The 20,669-nt window shown below is 32.6% G+C and overlaps 2 protein-coding genes and 1 long non-coding RNA gene across 5 annotated transcripts; all 3 read left to right on the forward strand.

Annotated features, from left to right (window-relative positions):
* The first annotated feature begins 4,131 nt into the window (after window positions 1–4,131).
* On the forward strand, window positions 4,132–5,970 carry LOC128042319 (uncharacterized). The gene is made up of 3 exons (XR_008197532.1): window positions 4,132–4,401; window positions 4,869–4,955; window positions 5,753–5,970. It is a non-coding gene; the product is annotated as an uncharacterized LOC128042319 (long non-coding RNA).
* Window positions 5,971–8,267: 2,297 nt separating this feature from the next.
* LOC105788188 (ATP synthase subunit gamma, mitochondrial) lies at window positions 8,268–14,716 on the forward strand. The gene is made up of 9 exons (XM_012614956.2): window positions 8,268–8,978; window positions 9,430–9,473; window positions 9,584–9,736; window positions 10,445–10,558; window positions 10,650–10,777; window positions 11,478–11,600; window positions 11,699–11,818; window positions 14,161–14,282; window positions 14,401–14,716. The coding sequence occupies exons 1-9, from the start codon at window positions 8,875–8,877 to the stop codon at window positions 14,468–14,470; spliced, it is 978 nt and encodes a 325-aa protein (XP_012470410.1). The 5' UTR covers window positions 8,268–8,874; the 3' UTR covers window positions 14,471–14,716.
* An 805-nt stretch (window positions 14,717–15,521) lies between these two features.
* LOC105788205 (phosphoserine phosphatase, chloroplastic) lies at window positions 15,522–19,927 on the forward strand. Of its 3 annotated transcripts, none has more exons than XM_052633020.1 (8): window positions 15,522–15,689; window positions 16,205–16,446; window positions 16,679–16,811; window positions 16,895–17,002; window positions 17,886–17,979; window positions 18,383–18,532; window positions 18,609–18,662; window positions 19,531–19,927. In XM_052633020.1, exons 2-8 carry the CDS (start codon window positions 16,221–16,223, stop codon window positions 19,654–19,656), a joined length of 891 nt encoding a protein of 296 aa, XP_052488980.1. In that variant the 5' UTR covers window positions 15,522–15,689; window positions 16,205–16,220; the 3' UTR covers window positions 19,657–19,927. The 3 variants fall into 3 exon arrangements, with proteins under 3 accessions (XP_052488980.1, XP_052488982.1, XP_052488981.1); XM_052633022.1 differs by having other exon boundaries at window positions 15,533–15,689; window positions 16,311–16,446; XM_052633021.1 differs by lacking the exon at window positions 15,522–15,689 and adding an exon at window positions 15,856–15,873.
* Window positions 19,928–20,669: the final 742 nt, after the last annotated feature.

Genomic DNA, 20,669 nt, shown 5'->3' on the forward strand with positions numbered 1-20,669 from the left:
TAGGGTTGCTCATGGTTGACATTCGAACTTTAAACTTGTTTGATCTCTCAACTAGTAAGAGTGACTTTATGAACTAATTGGCTATGCCCCTCAATCTTAGGATGGTTTAGGGGTGTAATCGAGTTGAGTTTAAAATTTTAAAAAGAGCTTGAGCTGTATTAAATTTTTCAATACTAATCCCCCCTTCCCCCCTCCCAAAAAAAAAAAAATTACTCCTATTCAAGTTAACTAATTATTATTTTGTTCGATTTTTTTAAAAAAATTATTCTTTAATCCCCATTTGAATGATATAAATGAAATGTCAAACTGTGCCACATATCACGTTTTAGTTTGTCGCTAATGCCACACTTGTTTTTTTAACGGCGTTACTGATTGTGTCAAAATTTTCAAAGCCGAACTGGAATTGGGGCATACTTTAGGGTTTTTTTTTACTATTAAAGCCTTATGGGAAAAACGCTAAGGTAACTTAACGCTTCCTTTGAATTACCTGTATGATTGGATTCGGTGAGATTAAAATAACGGTAAAAATGAGATTAAAATCATCAGTAAGAGTGTGGTAGGATGAGAATAAAAATGACTAAGGATATTATATTAAAATTTATAAATATTTGTTGTCGTTTATTAAAAATTATATATAATAAATGTAAATTATTTTATTTTTATGAAATTATTAAAATATGAGAAATTGTAATTTTATTTAATTAATTGTTTCATAATCATTTTAAATTATTTATTATATTAAATTATAGATATATATTAGTTTATTAAAATTAACTTAATAAAAGTATTTAACTTATAAAAAGAGAAATAAACAAAGAGAACATGAAAGTGAGAGGACAAGGCATAAGGTGTATGGATAAAAGAAAAGGAAGGATACAAAAGAAAATAATTAAATAAATTAATATAAAAATGCATTGAAATATAGGTCGTTAAATATGTATATATAGAATCCCATGTGATGGTATGACGATCAAGAGTATTCATTGACCCAGTTGTAGCCTGTGCTTGAGTCACGTTGATTGTTCGAATTTTGTCCTATTATTGAATATAAAAAGAAGTGATGACTTCATGCTTGAGTTAAACTTTTGGTAATTTGTAAAATAGATTCTAAGAAATTTAATAATTAAGTAACACATGAAAAAACTACTTGATACATAAATAGTTTACTTAAAACATGAAACATGAAAATGTTATTAAAAAATTAAGCAATTTGTAAAAGTGTTACTTAAAACAGGAATTTTTTCTAGAAAATAAGTAATTCATAAAATATGAAAGAAGTCCAAGAAATTTATTTACTGTACATACAATAAAATTTTCAAGAAATAAAGCAATTCGTAAAATATGAAAGAATTAGTTAAAACAGTAAATGGATTCTAAGAACTTCAATAATTTATAATATATGGAAGAATTATGTAATACACAAGATAATTATTTAAAACATGAAAAGATTTCTAAGAAAAATTACATAATACATTAAATGTTACTTAAAATGCGAAAAGGTTTCTAATAAATTAAGTAATTCGTAAATTTTGAAAAATTACTTTATATATGAAACATCACTTAAAATGTGAAAAGGTTTTAAGAAATTAAGTAATTCGTAAAACATTAAAAATTACTTAACACATGAAACATTACTTATAATGTGAAAAAATTTCTAAAAGGAATGTAAAAGGTTTCTAAAAATCAAGTAATTTATATAACATTACTTAAGGCGTGAAAATGTTTATAAAAATTAAATAATTCGTAAAACATTCAAAAATACACGAAACATTACTTAAAAGGTGAGAATATTTTAAGAAATTAAGTAATTTATAAAAATTAAAATATTATTTAATACATGAAACGTTGCTTGTAATATGAGAGGTTTCTAAGAAATGAAGGCTCCCATGACTTTTAAAAAGTTAAGGTGGTTTTCATTTTCGTTTTTGAAAAATGGAATTTAATCAAGAAAATTGTTTGGTTAAAAATTAAAAATAATTTTGAAAAATAAAAATATGTAAAATTATAAAATAATGAAAATAAAGATTTTAACTTTAAATGAATTGACTCTGGTTCAAACCCACAAATGTAAAAATATTTTTTCAATAGTTTCTCAAATATTAAATTTGATACCATGCCACGCCAACATCGTTAGAAAAACAATGTTTTAGTTTGTATTAAAAAAAGTGATTTGCCTCTTTTTAAAAGGTTAATGGTCTAATTTAACGCAAAAAAAGTGTCAAATTGACAAAAATGTAAACATAGAGGGTTAAGTTGATCATTATTACAAAATTAAATAATTAACTAGCAAGATATGAAAAATTATAACCTCAGAGCTCGTAGTAACATTCCCTGATAGGCAAAGCTAAAAGTAAATTCTATAAAAACACCCCAACCACGTAGAGAATGAAAAAGAAATAAAATACATTACAACGTCTACTAGTATTAGCAGTAGAAGCGGTAACTCTTTTCTAGTGTATAGGGTAAAAGGGTGTCAGTTGGGTGTGGTGGTCTCGATTGCAAGTGGATTGCAAGGGATGGGTGTGGAGCTGCGATAGTGTACGACTTGTGTGTGATGGACGTGTTTGGTCTGTTTTGGGCGTGGGTGCGTGTCAAACCCCAAAAATGGCGAATCCAACAAGGCGAATGAGGTATGCATGTTTACTATTTGGTGCACTAGGGTAGCATGATTCGTCACGCTCCTAGCTTGTTGGCAGGTTAGAGTATTGACGCATACTAGTATTAAAGTATTCGCCCATTAGCAATATCTAAGGATTTAATTATAGGGTATGTTCAAGTGAAGGAATAATACACTCAAGAAAGAGTATGCCTAATAATCTGGCATAATTTGATATGGCAAATTAGGCTTTCCTGGTATACTTAAGGAACTTATTTTCGAGCAAAATAGCGTATTTTTCATAGTTTTTCGTAATCATTAGATTTTAAGTTTATAAGTGTAAATTTCTCATTTTTACTCATTTTGTAACTCAATTTAGCCAATGGTGTCATTGGGAGGCCTAACATGTGGTTGAATGGTGTAGGGATGCGTTGAAGGTTGAAAACCAGCAAAAACGACACCAGAAGAAAGGGTATCACGATATTCATATCTTGGAATTGCGATACCTCCAACAGGATGAAAGATTAGAGGCCACCATTCAGTCGTATCGCAATACCCACTTTGGGTATCGTGATATCCACCCCTTAAATAAGACCCCAAGGTTCAAAACTGCCTAAGGTATCGCGATATCCTCTTTTGGGTATCGCAACACCGACATCGTGAGGGAGACAAAATTGGACAAAAAGGTAGTCTTTGTCCACCCGGTCCACCAATCACCCAAGGCTCGTATAGGGGTAGTTTTAGCAACGAAAATTCATCAACATTCAGCATAAAACAACCAATTTTGGCTGAGGAGGGAAGAGACATACATTGGTTTAGTTTTTAGCTTTAGTTTCTCTAGGTTTTCTTTTAGTTTTTTTACAACTTTTCTAGGGTTTTTATTTTCTCTTATTTTTTCTTAGTTTTAGAGTTTATTTTTCTGCATCTACTTCTTGTTCTTAGTGTTCTTAGTGTTAGTTAAGTTAGTTATCACTGTAGCTTAGGTTTATTTACACTTTGAGTCCCTGTACCTTGGTTGTAAGACATTTCTAGCTTTAGTTTAATGTTTTTTTTTTTACTTTAAATCAGCTAAACTTTGTTCATTTTATGTTTATTGCTTTAGACTTTCTTATTAAATGCCTTTAATTTCATATTCTTTAAGTTTTCTTGCATAAAAATCCAAACTTTTATATTTTTCTTAACCTTTACTTTCATAGCTTCTTTACTTTTCATTTTCATGTCCATTCTCTTTATTTTTAGTATTAGTAGCTAAACCTAAAAATGAAGTTGGTTGATGGAGATGTGGGTAAGTTGATTTTTTTTGGAAAAGAGACTAAATCGTAATAAATTGGACTAAATCGAATTGTAATGGCCCAAATTTGAGGTTATCGGAACAGTGGTTTCGGGACCACAAATCCGATGAGAAAAATTTTATTTTTCTTATATTTTTATGGTCTACAATTTCACAAAATGATTTCGTGAAAATTTCGTTCGAAAATTTCGACGTTTGGGCACTCAATTTAGTTAAAAGGACTAAATTGTAAAAAGTGCAAAAGTTGAGTTCTACATGTTAGAGGTGTCCAATTGTTATGAAACTTTAAATTGGAGGTCCTTATATGGTAATTATACCATTGGTAACTTGGTAGACAAAAATGGACATGAGATAAGTGAAATAGAAAATTTTTAAGTTAGGGGCAATTTGGTAATCTAGTAATTAAAATGAATTAAAAGGGAAAAAGATGGCAAAAATCATCATCTTCTTCATTAGGACGAAATCAGCAAGGGGGGAAGCCATAGTTAGGGTTTTCAAGCTTCCAAGCTCCATAGTAAGTGATCCCAAGTCCCGTTTTTAATGTTTTTTACGTTTTTGGAGTCTCGGTAGCTTAATTTAGCTTATTCTAGCAATAATTTAACCTAGGGTTTATATTTGGAAAAATACCCATAGGTGAGAAGTGTTTATTTTGATGTTTTATGATAGAATATGAAGCTAGAAATTATGTTAAACAACTTTTGCTAAGCGATTTTAAGTGAAAACGAGTAAAACGACATAATCGGTAAAAATACCTAATGTTCATAAGTACATGTTAGAGTAGGAATTTGATGTTGCCATAGAAGGGAAAAATGTTCAGAATGTTATAAAACATAAGAATAAGAGATGAAGTTTAATTTCCGAGCCTTGGGGCAAAAATGTAATTATGTAAAAGTTTAGGGTAAAATTGTAATTTTGAAAAGTTAGAGTCGAGGGCTGTTTTGATGAATGTGATTATTAAATAAGTTAAATTTACTATTTTAGATCAAGAAGTACGAAACTCGAGGTTAGACAAAGGGAAGAATAAAGTTGAAGACTAAGTTGGTGAATTCGGCTATAATTGGTACCGAGGTAAGTTTACGGTAAATAAATGCAATATTTCAATATTTATTATTAATGCTGTTAATTTCCAGCAATTATGAATTTATTTTATGAATTTATTTGATGATGATCCAAGCATGAAATGATAGAGAATTAAAATTTAAAAGTCCCGTTGATACATAAGGATGGTAATTGGATACGAATGTCATGACATTTGGGTAAAGAGATCCCATGTAAGACCATGTCTGGGACATGGCATTGGCATCCTTAAGATCATAAGAGGTCCTCTGTAAGACCATGTGCGGGACATGGCATGGGCACTTAGACGAGAGGTCCCATGTAAGACCATGTCTGGGACATGGCATTGGCACCGAGATGAGAGGTCCCCTATAAGACCATGTCTGGGACATGGCATGGGCACCAACATGAGAACATCCCATGTAAGACCATGTCTGGGACATGGCTTTGGCATGTTATTATCGAAGAGACCGAGTATCCTTATTATTCCAATGTAGCTCAACGGGCTTGTAAACGAATCATGTTCATGAAAGTTCAGTTTAAAGCATAAATGGCAAGCTCAGGTAAGTTGTAAGACTTAAGAACTTCTTATACTATCAATTGATGTTCAACGATGCAGCAAGAGTTGAGTAAGTTATGCACACAAGTATTCTAAGTAAACAAGTAAGAGAACTAGCATGAGATTAACTAAAGAGTAAACTAGAGATATAGACATTGAGTTTAATTATTTAAGTTAAATATTGTTATTTATTTGCTAGTAAACTTACTAAGCTTTATGCTTACTTCTTTTATTTCTCTTTCTCTTATAGTATTGCAAAGCTACTTCAAAGATCCTAAAGAAGTCGGAGATCGTCCACACTATCAACTACAACGCTTTCGGTATTTTATATCGAAACACGTTTGAGCTATGGCATGTATAGGGATTTAGTTATTTTGTATGTTTGTAATGATGATTTTGCTAATGAGTGATGTGTAAGTATTTGATGATGTATGGTCATTAAAATGGTTAAGGATGAAGGTGTTTGTTGTTATGAAAGATTAGGTGATAAATTATGCATGGAAATCATGAAAGGATAAAATTTTGCAAAGAAACAGAATTCAGGCAGCACAGTGACGTGAATTTGAAAAATCACCCAAGATAGTATAAAATGAATTAGAGGGTGAATGATATATGGAATTAAAGCTTGTTGAGTCTATTTTCATAGAAAAATAACAGTGTAGCAAAAGGAAATTTATATTTTAAGATATGTGAATTTTAGTAAGATAGGGTCAGAACTGTTTTTGGAGTCCCCTGTTCTGAGTTTAGAAAATAATTACAAATTGTACCAAAATGGTTATGAGTTGAAATTTACATGCTTAGATTCCTTAATTAGTCTATTTTCTGTAGGAACAAGTGGGAATAGCATATGAAAATCCTATAATGAGAAAAGTTATTTTTAGTAACAAGAGGTCAGAATAGTCGAATGGTGAAACAGGGGAGACTTTAACTAATAAACTGTACTAATTGGCTGAACCAAAAATTCTAAAAATTTTATGGTAGGAATATATATGAGTCTAGTTTCAAGGAAAATTTACGGAGTTAAATTTTGAGTTCCGTAGCTCAAGTTATAATTAATTTAGTGACCGTTGCGCAATTGGACAGCTTTGCTGTAAATAGTGAAAATAATTTGCAAAAGTAAATTTTTATGCTCCGAATTAGTAAGATAAGTTAAGTAATGCCTCGTGCTCGACTCCGAAAACGGTCTCGGGTAAGGGGTGTTACACGAATAAACTTAAAAACTTAAAAAATAACACCCCTAAGGGAATTTCTAGACAAGTGAAATCGAGAGGTAATATTGTTGTGCACCAATTCATTAGTCTCGGATTAATAGGTGAGATCGAGAGATAAATCAGATTGATTTGTCTAAGTCAATAAAATTGAGATTGAGAGATAAAATGAAGCACTTAGTAATTTAAGCGATTTAAGTCCCTCATTCAAGAACCGGCGAACCACATCGAAATCAACCAACCGCCATTAGTCATTAATTGATTAATCTCTTAGTTTTGTACTCTTTACAACTTGGTCATTAGTTTAACATATTTAATTTTCTTACAAAATTTTATTGTTATGATTTTCTATATTATAAATTCATATCAGTAGCCACTTAGACTCTATAATGTACGCTATTTATCATTCAATCGTCACCTTCTTTAGGTTTGATCCTTAGAATACTCATGTGTTCCATTGCAACACTACAAATATTACAACTGACCTTTACGCTTGCAGTAAAATCGCGTTCTAAAATTGTTTTATAAAATCGTTTATTTTATGCACACGTGCGAACACGGTCAAAGTTGTTGACGCCTTTGCCGAGGAGACAGTGCAATATTGAGTAATTTTTAGTTGTGCACATTTTATGTAAAGATAAGTAGCAAAAGTAGGGTTTATAGATACGGCTTTGCTTTTATTTGTCTTTATCTCATTTGCAATTTTTAGTTAATTTTCTACACTCTTTTGTACTTGTAGGAGGCGTTGTATGATTTGGACCGGTAACGGCGACTTACCATTTGAGTCGAAACTAGAACGTATCATTATACATGCGAGAAGGGCGTAACATCCTAGAGACACCCTACCTCCACAAAGAGATCAGCCCATCAAATATTCGCGAGTAGAGATTTAATCACCACTACACCCACGCATGGAGCAACGTACTTTGAGCTACTACGCGATGCCCAATCTGGATATTGTTCGAGGTAGCATTAATAGCCTGGTGATTAATGCCAATAACTTTGAAATCAAACTGAACATGACCCAAATGATGCAAGTGAACCTTAAATTTTGAGGGTCAATGAATGATGATCCGAACCAACATCTTAAGAGATTTCTAGCCATTTGTGATACCATTAAATATAATGGGCAATCCGATGACGCTATCCGTCTTCGGTTATTCCCTTTCTCTCTTACTGATGATGCGTTTATTTGGTTAGATTCACAACCGGTAGATTCTATCAATACTTGGGACGAGCTAGCGAGCAAATTCTTTGCGAGATACTTTCCCCCAAGTATGATAATGAAGCTTTGTATGGATATTACAAATTTTCGGCAATTGGGAGTGGAATCACTATACTAGGCATTCATGATGAGTTACTAAATAGAGATGTGAATTGTAGCATTGATTGGCTATAAAAAGCTATGAAGGTGATGGACAAAGGGGCATTTGCAGACTTTGTGGTTCTTATATAGAATATGTGGAATGAGCGTGATAATGTAGTGCCAAAGGGGAAGCACTCAGCAGCCCACTTGATACTTGGTCGAGCTAAGGGGCATAAGCCGATGTTGCTAGCCCGTTTAGGAGAGGCTCGTTGGGTTCTGCCATGGCAAGGGGCCTTCAAGGCTAGTGTCGACACAACCTTAGATCGGGATGGAGAGAGAGTCGAATTAGGCGTTGTGGTGCATGACGAGGATAACTTTGTGCATGGGGTCGAGTGATTCGACAACTTGAGGCAATGGAACCGAGCTGGGCTGAGACACGAGTGATCCTACTTGGTCTTCAAGTTGCACATTCTATGGATTTGATACATGTTATAATAAAGTCCGATAAATGTTCTTTTAGTTTCAAAGCTTTGTACTAGTTTGATGGATATTTCTATTTTGACATGAGGCCTGATAGTCTAAACGTTTATTCTTGTCTTTGGATTTTTCTTATGTAGCCCGATTCGGCAATAGAGTTGCCGATAGTCTAATCTGGCTAAAGTTTGTGTCATTTGATGCTAGTTGATTATTCTCATGAGATCCATGAATTTTTTTTATGCTAGTTGATTAATGAAAATTTTGGCCACTTGGGCAGTTTATGCTTAAAAAAAAGAAAAAGAGAAAAATAAACAAAGAACTTTGTCATTGATACACGAACAACAGCAAAGAATTTCTAGGGTTTGTCCGTATCGGTAAGCGATGGCGATGGCTGCTCTCAGACGCGAAGGGAGGCGTTTCGCCCCTATGATCTCTCCCCGCCCTATTACTGCCCTCCGGTCCTCTCCTCTCGCTCCCTCTCTCGAGTACGGATCTCGTTTTCTCCGATCTCTCTCTATACACATATTCTCATCGCGTTTCCTCTATTTACTTGGACTTTTACCGGACTGATTGGATTTTGAACTGGTTTTGAGGACATTAAGTTTGTGGACATTAAGTTTGGACTTTCTTTTCTTTTTTCTTTTTTGTATATTTTCCTGATATTTTTTCTATATATATAAAATGGACACTTTTGAAATAAGCTTAGTTCATTTCCCTGCTAATAGAGAAGAATGCATTATATAATTTTTATAATTAAATACATATCTAAAATTGAGCTAAACAGTTTGTACTGGTGTGGCTCAATCACTTAAGTTTTCGGAAGGAAGGAAAGGATGAAAATTTGAATGTACCTTGTAAAATTTATAATGAAATTTATATTTTAGCAATTTTCTTTGATGCAATTTGAGCTAATAAATAAGTTAACTTGGATGGCAGGGATGAGTGTCCTATTGGAGTTCGTTATATTTCGACCCAAGTTGGTAAGACTGTTTCCTGTTTCTTTTTAGTGCGTATGCTTTTCATGTTCTCTTCTAGAGTTAGGGTTCCTGGTGAAGGTTATAACTTGGGTAATGGTCAATTCCTTGTGCAGTTAGAAACCGTATGAAGAGTGTCAAGAATATTCAGAAAATCACAAAGGCTATGAAGATGGTTGCAGCCTCAAAGTTGAGAGCAATTCAAACTAAAGCTGAGAATTCCCGTGGCCTCTGGCAACCATTTACTGCACTTCTTGGCGATCTACCCAGTATGTCCCACCAAGAAGCCTTGATATATACTGTTTTGCTGAGCAAGCTCAATTGAATTTGTTTGTGTTTTCATTGCATTTTGCTTAATGGTTGCTATCAAGTTGTGTTTTTTCCCTTTATGTTGAATTGGTGCTCATGTTGTGAATCTTGTCAGGCTTTGGCTCCCTATACCCAGAAGGTTACGCAAATGACTTTGATATTTGGTTGATAATAGAACATCTTGAGCAGATTAGCTGCACTTTTAATGCTTCTTTGTGTTTATTTGTTTGATAATTTTGTGAGTATATCCTTATATGTCCTAGGTTAATATAAGCTGATGATTTGGAGAAGATGGGTTTTTCTCATTGATTTTGTTTATTGGGGTGTAATCAGGTTTGTGATTCTCATATAATCATGCCGTATGGATGTTATGTGTGTGCCTATTTGGGCTTGCTCTGAAAGAATTTAAGCTTTAGATAGGTTTTGATTATTTACAGAACTGGTTCTGTATCAGTAATACCTAGTTTGACTCAGTTGATAACTAATATTACGTGGTTCAGGTTGAAAGAGAATGGTGAATGAACTTGCTTAGTTAGGGTTATAGGGTCTTTTCCTATTCACTCCCTTGTTTTGTCCTTCTATAATTTTTTTCTATTGTTATGTTTTACTTGTATCAAATTTATATTTCTCTTCAGCCGCATTTTACTAATGTCTTGCCACAATGCTAGGTGCTAATGTTAAGAAGAACGTTGTTGTGACCATCTCTTCAGACAAAGGTCTCTGTGGTGGAATTAATTCTACATCAGTCAAGATAAGCAAGGGGCTCCACAAGTTGAACTCTGGTATATCTCCCAAGCAACTGCTTGTTTGTTTTCTCTCTGGTGGTATCCAAATTGGATGCTTCTTATGAGTTAAATATCTTTATTTTGGAAGGTCCTGAAAAAGAAACAAAATATGTTATTTTGGGAGAGAAGGCAAAGGCTCAATTGGTTCGTGACTCTAAGAAGGACATTGAGTTAATCATAACTGAGCTGCAGAAGAACCCTTTGAACTACACTCAGGTCTGTCATTGTGCTTTTATGTGCAATAATGAAAGAACCTCTGATTGCTATATTCGATGCTTGATTCTTTCTTTATTGTTGTCTTTTTTATCATGCAGGAGTAGGATATTTCACATTAAGAAAAATCTGGTCATATAATGGGCAAGAAACAGTAATTATAGGACTTAATTTGATAATAGATGGTAATTTTATCAGTTGGTTTAGAAAGGAAAGACTCCATTTTCAGGGAAGTAATGTGACAAATGATTCAACCTACCTACTGACCTGGAACTTGAATAGTAGTCATAACAGTAATTTAAGGTAGGGTTGAATCTTGGAGGTTGTTTTGTTGCAGTTCTAGTTAGAGTTTAATGGATAATGATTCTAGGGAGAGTGCTAATGCTTTTTGTTTGGTTATAATCTGTCATGATGTTGGTAAATAGTAATATCTGTACTTCACATGTAGATCTCCTCAGTCTTTACTTAAAAGCCTTAAAGGCTTCATATAGGGTTAGGAATTTTTCACACAAACCTAAAGAGCATACATGTGCAAATTCTCCTATGATTCTTTTCTATTCGTTGAATGAGCTAATGTGAACATGTACTGTCTTATACTTATCTCTTTGGATGAACTGGATTTTTCCAATATAGTTAGATCTCTCTTTTTATGGACTTTTTCTACTTTTTTTTTCCATACTTACAAATATATGTGCCCTTTCAGGTCTCTGTTCTTGCAGATGAGATCTTAAAGAATGTCGAGTATGATGCTTTGAGGATTGTCTTCAACAAGTTTCACTCAGTAGTTTCATTTGTGCCAACAGTGTCAACTGTTTTATCACCTGAAGTATGACTAAAATCATTTAGCTTCATATTTTTCTTGTTTCTTGTTCAAATGTTACTTTATTTTAGTCTCTGCTTGTATTTGCTGGTTTGTTTGAATAGATTGTTGAAAGGGAAGCTGAATCTGGGGGAAAGCTTGGTGATCTAGACTCGTATGAAGTTGAGGGTGGTGAGACAAAGGGCGAAATACTTCAAAATCTTGCAGAGTTCCAGTTCTCTTGTGTAAGTCCCGCTGTTTGATACAAAAATCCTTATTTCTTCACATTCTGCATGGAAGTTATACCATGAAGGCATGAACTATGAATAATTGAATATAAATATTTGATTAACGAAAACCAATCTTTCAAATTTTGTGAAATTTACTTGACACCTAGGTCTTAGAGAGCTGTATTAAGATCGGGAGAATCTCTTCTATGTAATGATCGTTAATGGAAGCAATTCCTATGATTTCAAAGATAAAGTAAATGCTTTATCAGTTAAGTTCCAAAGATTGTGATAGAGCTCTAAGGTTTTGCTTGGTAGAGTAGAAAGAAAATTGAAAATATGGAAAATTGAAGGGGTAGAAAAATAGAAAGAAAATATAATTTGTCTTTAAGTAGGTTCGCTTGGTAGGAAGGATGGAAAATTTGAAAGGAAAAGTAATTATCGTTTCCTTCATTGCTTGGTAGAGTAGAACAATGAGAGGAAAGGAAAATGGAACTTTGAAAACTGCATAATTTTAAACTAACATACACCCCTCTTCCACTTTCTCTCCTCTCATCATCCCAATTTAGAATGATTGGTTGGTTTTGATACATTAGGATGGTAAAGGATCATCTACTATATTTTCTTTCCTCTCATTTTTCTTTTTTTACCAAGCACACTCAAATCTTATTTTATTGCACTTTTCAACTCTCTTTTTATCCTTTAACTTTTCAACTCAATCAAGTACACCTTGATACGGATAAAGTGCGGAAGAAGGATCGTATTCAAGCTGTTCGACTCAAAAAGAATTCAGATTTGACTTGTAAAGAAGAAATAACAAATTTAGAAATTAAAGAAAAAGAAAACACTGAAAAGAAGAAATTTAAGAATTAAGAATAAATATTCAAAATAATAATTAACTAAATAAATAAACGAAATTTAAACGTGGAAGATGGATCGAATAAACCGATGGTTTTGATGGATAGATGGATTAGTGTCTAATTGAACCTTAGTAATGAAAACAATTGTATCTTAATGAACAATGAAGAAGCTAGGCTAGCTAAGTACATACAAATAGAGCTCTAAAGTATACTAAAACTCTAATTAATCTAAACAATAAGTAGTTTTAAACTAAAATTTTTTGTTTGACTAAGAAACAAAAATTCCTAAACAACTTAAAATACTTAAACAATAACTAAAATTAAGAATAAATAAATAATAAAATAATAAAACTTAATAAATACAATATTGGGCTCATATATAAATAAAAATTAAGCCTAAAAACCAAACTCGATTTAAATTCGAATTAAAAGTCCAAAACTCGTAATTTCCGTCATAATTCCGTCCAGTAATTCTGCTCGCTTAATCTCACTAAAATGGTCATAACTTGAGCTCCCAAACTCGAAATCGAGTGATTTGAAGTGCGTTTCGAAGTTGAGAGATAGATCTTCAAAAGTTATGTAGACATCTAAACTCATAAATGCTTGGATCTCATCCAAAAATTTGTCGCAAGTTGACTAATCTTTTTAGTTTGAAAATTGGCAGCTTGGTTGAATTGACTTTAAAAAAATTCACTCACTCTGTGCATATTCCTCGATTCCTCGAAAGGATCCATTCTCACATATTATCCTTGATTGAATCTTGGTTTGATTTACTTAACTTTTGACTTTGTTGTTGGGTTTTGAGGTGCCGTGAGCCATTTGCCAGGGGAAACCATTTAGTATCTCTTTGTCCAATGTATCTGGATGACCAAGAACAGATAGCCATAAGAGAATTTTGAGCACTAGGGTGCCTTTAGACTTCGATTGTTTAAGGTGAAAGAAAATTGTAATGATGGAAAACTGGAGGGGGAGAAAGATGAAAAGATAGAACATATATATACATCTATATATTCCTTCCATTGGTGTCTTGGTTGGAAAGATTAAAAAAAAAAAAGTAATTGTCTTTCCATCCGTTATTTGGTAGAGTTGAATAATGAAAGAAGAAAAATTAAAATTAAAATTAAAAAAGAAAAAATGCATAATCTTGTCAGTGTGCACAGTTAACTTACATTTCTGATTTCTCTGATATTTTATCGTCCTTTCATTCCAATTTAGAATGATTTTATTTTTATGCATTGAAATGAAAATTGCTCATCTTTTCTATTATCTCACTTTTCTCTCCTACTAAGTATGCTTAAAATTTGTTTTTCTTTTTTCTCCACTCTTTCCATCCCTCCATTTTTCCACTCTACCAAATACTCCCTTAATCTTGAGAATGGATTTCATCTCATCTTCTTACCAGTATAAGATACTTGGTTTTCTTTTTTCTCTTTCCATCTACCTGCGTGTGCTATATCGTTTCCAAAATTTACCATTAAAGCATTCTCATGTTTCTTGCAGGTAATGTTCAATGCGGTGTTGGAGAATGCTTGTAGCGAGCAAGGAGCAAGAATGTCTGCTATGGATAGTTCAAGCAGAAATGCAGGCGACATGCTTGATCGCTTAACTCTTACATATAACAGGTCTCCCTCTCACCCTCTTTCTCCTATAAACACTTTCATATGAATTGGTTTTCATATTTTAACTAGTTTTCTCAGTCGCTTTTGTGGAGCCTCATTTAGTTGCTATTTCGTGTTACAGAACCCGTCAAGCATCAATTACCACTGAATTGATTGAGATTATATCCGGAGCATCGGCATTGGAAGGTTGAACAAAAAGAACAAGTGCTATGTTTTCGGGACAGCGATGAAATAAAATCCGAGTGAACAACTGCTATGTTCGGACTTGTTCATGGTGCTACTTTGTGAAACAGTTTGGTGGAGCTAGTGCGAATAATGACCTATCCATTGTCAAGTGCAATGTAAATGTGATTTTATTTTTGATCATTCATTGACATCAGCATAAGTTCAGCATTTAGAGATTGGACGAATAAGATTGCCCTTTTTTTCTTTCTAAATTATACTCTAAAACAGCAGCCAAATCTAATAATATAAAGTTACAAAAAGGAGGATCCAAGTTCGAATTTTCGAGGTGATATTGTTGGGATAGATAATTACGATCCCTGAATGTGTATTGTAAAAGGGATATGAAAAATACAAAAAAAATCTATATATTATTTTATTATTTCTGAATTATTAACCATTCAAATAATGAATTAAAAATTAATTACAGGAATTAAAAATAAATTATTTAAAATTATTAAACGCTTAAAATTACTTTCAAATTTTGTAACTTAAATAAAATGATAACTTATCAAATATCTTACCTTATTTATACAATAATTTTAAATTTAAGATAAATTATACAGTTAATCATCAAACTTATGTAAATTTTCTTTTTAGCATCGAGAAATATATTTATGTGATAATTTTAGACACCGGAATATAAGTTTATAGGAAAACTCGATTTTGTAGAAAAATCAATTTATTTTTTACTTTTAATTTTATTTTTCTCGTAAAACGGAAAATAAAGATGACTAACATTGTCTAACCTCCAAATTAATAGCTTGCGATCAAAATGAAAATATTTGTTAATGATAATGCTGGTATTACAAACTCTTTTTTAATGCCAAAAATGAAAAATTAAAAAAAGAAAAATATATTGTCGCTATATTTATAATTTATATAGGTTTCGGGTCAGTCCGAATCTAAACCCAATTTTTTTGGTTGGATTTTTGTTCCCTCTTCAATCTTCACCTACCACGTGTTGGGATGAGTAAATTACCCTAAAAAGGAAGCATTTTGGTAAATTTAACGCACTATGAAAAAAAAAACACCTCCAACAGCTTTCATTAAAAAAAGAAAAAGAATAGAAAGACCCTCCAACAACTTGAGAATATACATACAGACTGACACAGAGGGGAGATCTGAATACACAGAACCGAATACAAAACAGTGACCACAATTCTCCAAACCAAGCCTTTTAGAAAAGTTAGTAATCTCCTACATCTCTAAACCCTCAACTGCAAGCTTCTTTTTGCCTTAAGCTTTTATTTGGGTTCTTCATTTTTTCACTTTTTAATGTTTCTTTGTTTTGTTTTTGTTATTGGGTTTCTGAGAAAATACGAGAATTTTGCTTTGTTTAATGTTGCACTTATACATTTTCCCAATCTGGGTTTGTCATTTGCCTCCTTACTTTTATGTTTTCCTTGTTTGGGTTCTTCATTTCCTACCTTATGCATGTTCTTTTGTTTATGATTCTTTCTTTCCCTTCCCTTTCATCTATGGTAGTGATGAATCCTTTAATGTTTTCGTTTATTGAGAAAATGCGGGAATTATGCTTTGTTAATGCTCTATTTGGGCATTTTCTAAATCTGGGTTGTTGTTTATATATACTTTCTCTTTTGAAATGGTGTTTTTTTTCTTTCTTCTGGAAATGGGTTTGTTAATTGGTTTTCTTGTGGTAGTGGAAGATCCTCATTACTGTTTTGGATTGTTGGAAACAGATATATATACTTTTTGATGGAAGGATTGGTGAATTCACGGATCATTCCTATTCGAACTTCCTGTAGACGGCATTACTCTGTTTTTCTCCCTACATTTTCCTTGCAGTTAAGGAATAAAAACTTGAATAAGGGTCAAGTTTGGATGATGAGACGTCACAAGTCATTGGATTCGGTTGCTGCTTCGATTCAACCATTAGAAGCCTCGACTACAGGCAACACTGATAACAGGCAGCCTTCCAAAGGTTTTTTCTTCTTATTTATATTTCAAGTGGTTCATATATTTCTTTAATTAAGTTCCCTCAATTTTGGATGAAAAACAAGTAATTGGTTTATATGAAAACTTTGAAAAATCTGATTGTACCGTGTTAGATATGTAGTTGTACCCAAAACTCATACTCAAGTCTGAGTAACCTAGGTTAACTTTTCTGTATTTTGTAATAGTAATTGTGTGATATTCATCTTTTAACATTTCAGAGGTTCTTGAGCTGTGGAGAAGTGCTGATGCAGTGTGCTTTGATGTGGATAGCACGGTGTGCGTAGATGAGGGCATTGATGAACTTGCGGAATTTTGTGGGGCTGGAAAGGCTGTTGCAGAATGGACTGCTAGGTTGTTCTCCACATTCATTTTAGTTTCTTCAATTCCTTCGATATTGTGGAGCATGAATAGTTGATTTTGATTTTGTTTGATAGAGCCATGGGTGGTTCTGTTCCTTTTGAGCAGGCCTTATCTGCCCGATTGTCTTTATTCAAGCCTTCCCTAGCTCAAGTCCAGGATTTTCTCGACAAAAGGCCCCCAAGGTATGAGGCTCATATTTCACTGTCTCGAATATACCTTGATATGTTCTTCATATGACTAAAATGCTTCTGAATTATGGATAGTTTGTAGAATTTGATTGGTAGATTTTTCTAAGCCATGATTTAATTGAACCTCGCAATGTGTTCAATATTTGCTTTAAACACCGTGAAATCTTGTTATATTATGTTTTAGTTCTAATGCTTTCCTTGTTACTTGATGGAAAAAAGATAAAAGAGTTTCATGTAGCTCCATTATTTTTGTGTTGCTATGTTATAATGAACAAAATTCACCAACTCCTAATTTGGCAAGGACCATTGTCTCTAAAATATCCATCTTAACTTTTAACCGACATCTTACACATTTCAGAGCCTAAAACCCAATGTTTTATAGCCAACTGCCTAACCAAGGTTAGTAAGTTAAATTCTTGTCTTTTTCATCTCTTTTGTATTAGTGCCTTTTTATTTATTTTTTGTTGAGATAATTAATTATTTGGAATAAAAATCTAAGTTTAGGTAATACACACAATCAAGAATTGCAATGTTATGAAACACCACCCCAGTACTTCTCGGCTTGTGATTTTAATAATGCTTGCAGCATAGTGGTCATTATTATTAAATTGTATAATGGTAGTATGCAATTTAAATTTATAAAATTGTTTGTTTCCCGTTGGATTAGGGCTTTCTAAATGTTGTATATCATATTTACCAATACAGTTAAACTAAATTATGAGGTTTTCTAAGAAATCACTACATAAAAATGATTACTGAAGGGCATCAACTCCTCAATGAATTAACGATTTTTTATTATTGTTTGCCTTTCTTTTTAATCTTCTCTTTGACATGATGTTTGATAGCCTAGTTCATTATTCTTCTTACTGATCTCTAGGATTTCGCCTGGCATTGAAGAATTAGTCAAGAAGCTGATGGCAAGGAATACCGATGTTTATCTAATTTCCGGGGGCTTCCGCCAAATGATCAATGTATGCAACTATGCTACTAAATGCTTGAAAGACCATCTCTGTTTTACTTTGTTCTGTTAAGGCATTCATGTGGTTTCATTTGCCCTTCTGATAAATGCAGATCTGAAATCACTTGCAATATTTTGATGACATTGAAAATAGAAACTTGAACGTAGGAAACTGGAATCCTTACTTGACATTAGATATTACACATGCAGCAAATGGTGACTTCTGAAAAACCAATTAGATATAAAATTATGAAAGTGTGATATGGGTAATGTTGTCATCAGTAAGAGTCATTGTACAGCGTGTAGGTTCCTTACTATTGAGAGAGCCATGTTATTGTATATTAATATAATCTTCCAATGGTTAACCATTGGCCAACTACTGCCAGAAAATAGTTAATTGAGAAGAGTTTTTGTAGCCTGTTGCATCAATCCTTGGAATTCCGCAAGAAAACATTTTTGCCAATCAGCTGCTCTTTGGAAGTTCTGGGGAGTTTCTGGGATTCGATGCTAATGAGCCCACTTCGAGGAGTGGAGGAAAAGCTACCGCTGTTCAACAAATAAGAAAGGTGAGTCTTGTGGCTGTTTTTTGTATTGGCCGGCTAAAAGTTCATTTTCCAAGTCTAACCAAAAAAAAATTTCCAGGTTAAGGGATACAAGGCATTAGTCATGATTGGTGATGGTGCTACTGATCTTGAGGTTAGTAAAGTCATCTTAACTTTCTTTAGATATGGTTAATCTTTAAGGTTACCATATAAAGTAATTTTTCCTTCAATGCATTGGGAATCAATATATTAACTGTTAATGATTGCATTTAATATAAGAATATTGGGTAAAAGTATCATGGAGGCTTTTGTATTAAGAGCTAAAATGCATTTTGCCCTCTACTAAAAAAATGGGCAAATTTATCCATGTACGTTAGATAAAGGAGGAAATTGGCTCTTTCTGTTAAAATTTCATCCATCTGTGCTATTAAAAGCTATCGTGGATGGCAGAATTACCAGACAGTGACCTGTGGCGTACCACATGTAATTCATACTGACATATATGGACCAGTTTTTAACAGTAGAAATGAATGAAACTTTTAACAGAAGGACCAGTTTGTTCTTTGATCTAATATACAAGGACTAATTTACCCATTTTTAAGTAGAGGGGGAAAAATGCAATCCAACTCTAGTACAGGGGTGTCCATGGTCCTTTTACCAAGAATATTGCTATAAATAGAATGTTAACAACACTTAAAAGAGTCCAAAGAGCGCCGTGCATGTTTTTAGAGGAAGAACATTTCTTGTTCAACATGCTTTGAAGTTAAAACAACTTTATTAATTGTGTCAAGCGATCTTGTTGCTTGTTTGAGGGAGTGATGGTGAGGTTGTGTCAAACGTATCCCGAGTTCATTATCTATTAGTTGACTTATAATGTTGAGCACCTATAGGCTATTGAGCTGTCTGATGGATAAGGGCAATTTCTGGGTTTCTTTTTACTATATCCCTTCATTGTATTCAGCAACATTTTGCTTATCCAATGTGATTTTGACATTTTATTTTATTTTCATCTCGAAACTTAGGCCCGTAAACCAGGAGGTGCCAATTTGTTTATTTGTTATGCTGGTGTTCAACATCGGGAGTCCGTTGCAGCAAAAGCTAATTGGCTGGTGTTTAGCTTCACAGATCTTATAACTGCCTTGGAGTAACTTGCTTTCATTCTGATTTTTATGCCATTTTTGGGGGTTTTCTATGTTCTGTTATAAGTTTCCTGCAAATACTAATTAGGCATTCATTCATGCTGTTCTTATAACATCTATGGCTGGTATATGGATTTGGTGAGATATTTAGGCTCAAAAGAAGTCAACAGCTATGTCAGAGACTCGGGTATGAGCGTTGAATATTAGTATGTGTTCGACATTGATATGTTAAATTGTTTGTAAGTTTTTCTATGAATTTAGAAGGTGTTTGGAGGGATCATATTTTCATACTTGCACAAAATATTTGTTAGACATAAATGTTGAACACGAATGTTTCAAATTAAGAGTTGGAGCAACATAAGTCAACAGCATACATGAACTTAGTTTATGGACATGAATGGTATAAGATTTTTATATTAATGAATTTTATTGTGTTAAGAAGGTTAGATAATTTTATAAGAATTTCAGTGATTTGTATGGTAAGGAACTTGGTAATTTATTGAAAACATTGGGATTAATTTATTTAATTCATTTAAATGAGTTTAAGGAAGCGTTGACTTTGGTTGAATATAATTTTTGTTTGGTAATATAATTTTAAATTTTAAATTTTACAAAAGAATGTTAATTTTTATAAAAGTATCTCTAATAAGTAATAAGACTCAAAATCAAATCATTTTTAAGAAAACATTCAAAAATGCGATTACTAAAAACTTAATAATAAAAATAAATATTTTATATATATTTTTATCTAATTATTCTAAAATTCTTTATTTGTTGTGCTATTCTCCTTCTAACATTAAACATTTACTCTTGTTATTATTGATTGGTTTTAGTCAAGTATAACTAATTAATAATAACACTTTATAATTTAGTTAAAATTAGTATAAATAATTTATAATTAATAATATTTAATTTAGTCATATATAGTAAGCCAAAATGTATGAAAAATTATTTTGATCAATAAACTTTTTAAATTATGTAATTGTGACTAGTAAAAATATATAATTTTAGGATTTAATTGA

Source organism: Gossypium raimondii, chromosome 7 (assembly GCF_025698545.1).
Source record: "Gossypium raimondii isolate GPD5lz chromosome 7, ASM2569854v1, whole genome shotgun sequence".
NCBI classification, from domain to species: domain Eukaryota; kingdom Viridiplantae; phylum Streptophyta; class Magnoliopsida; order Malvales; family Malvaceae; genus Gossypium; species Gossypium raimondii.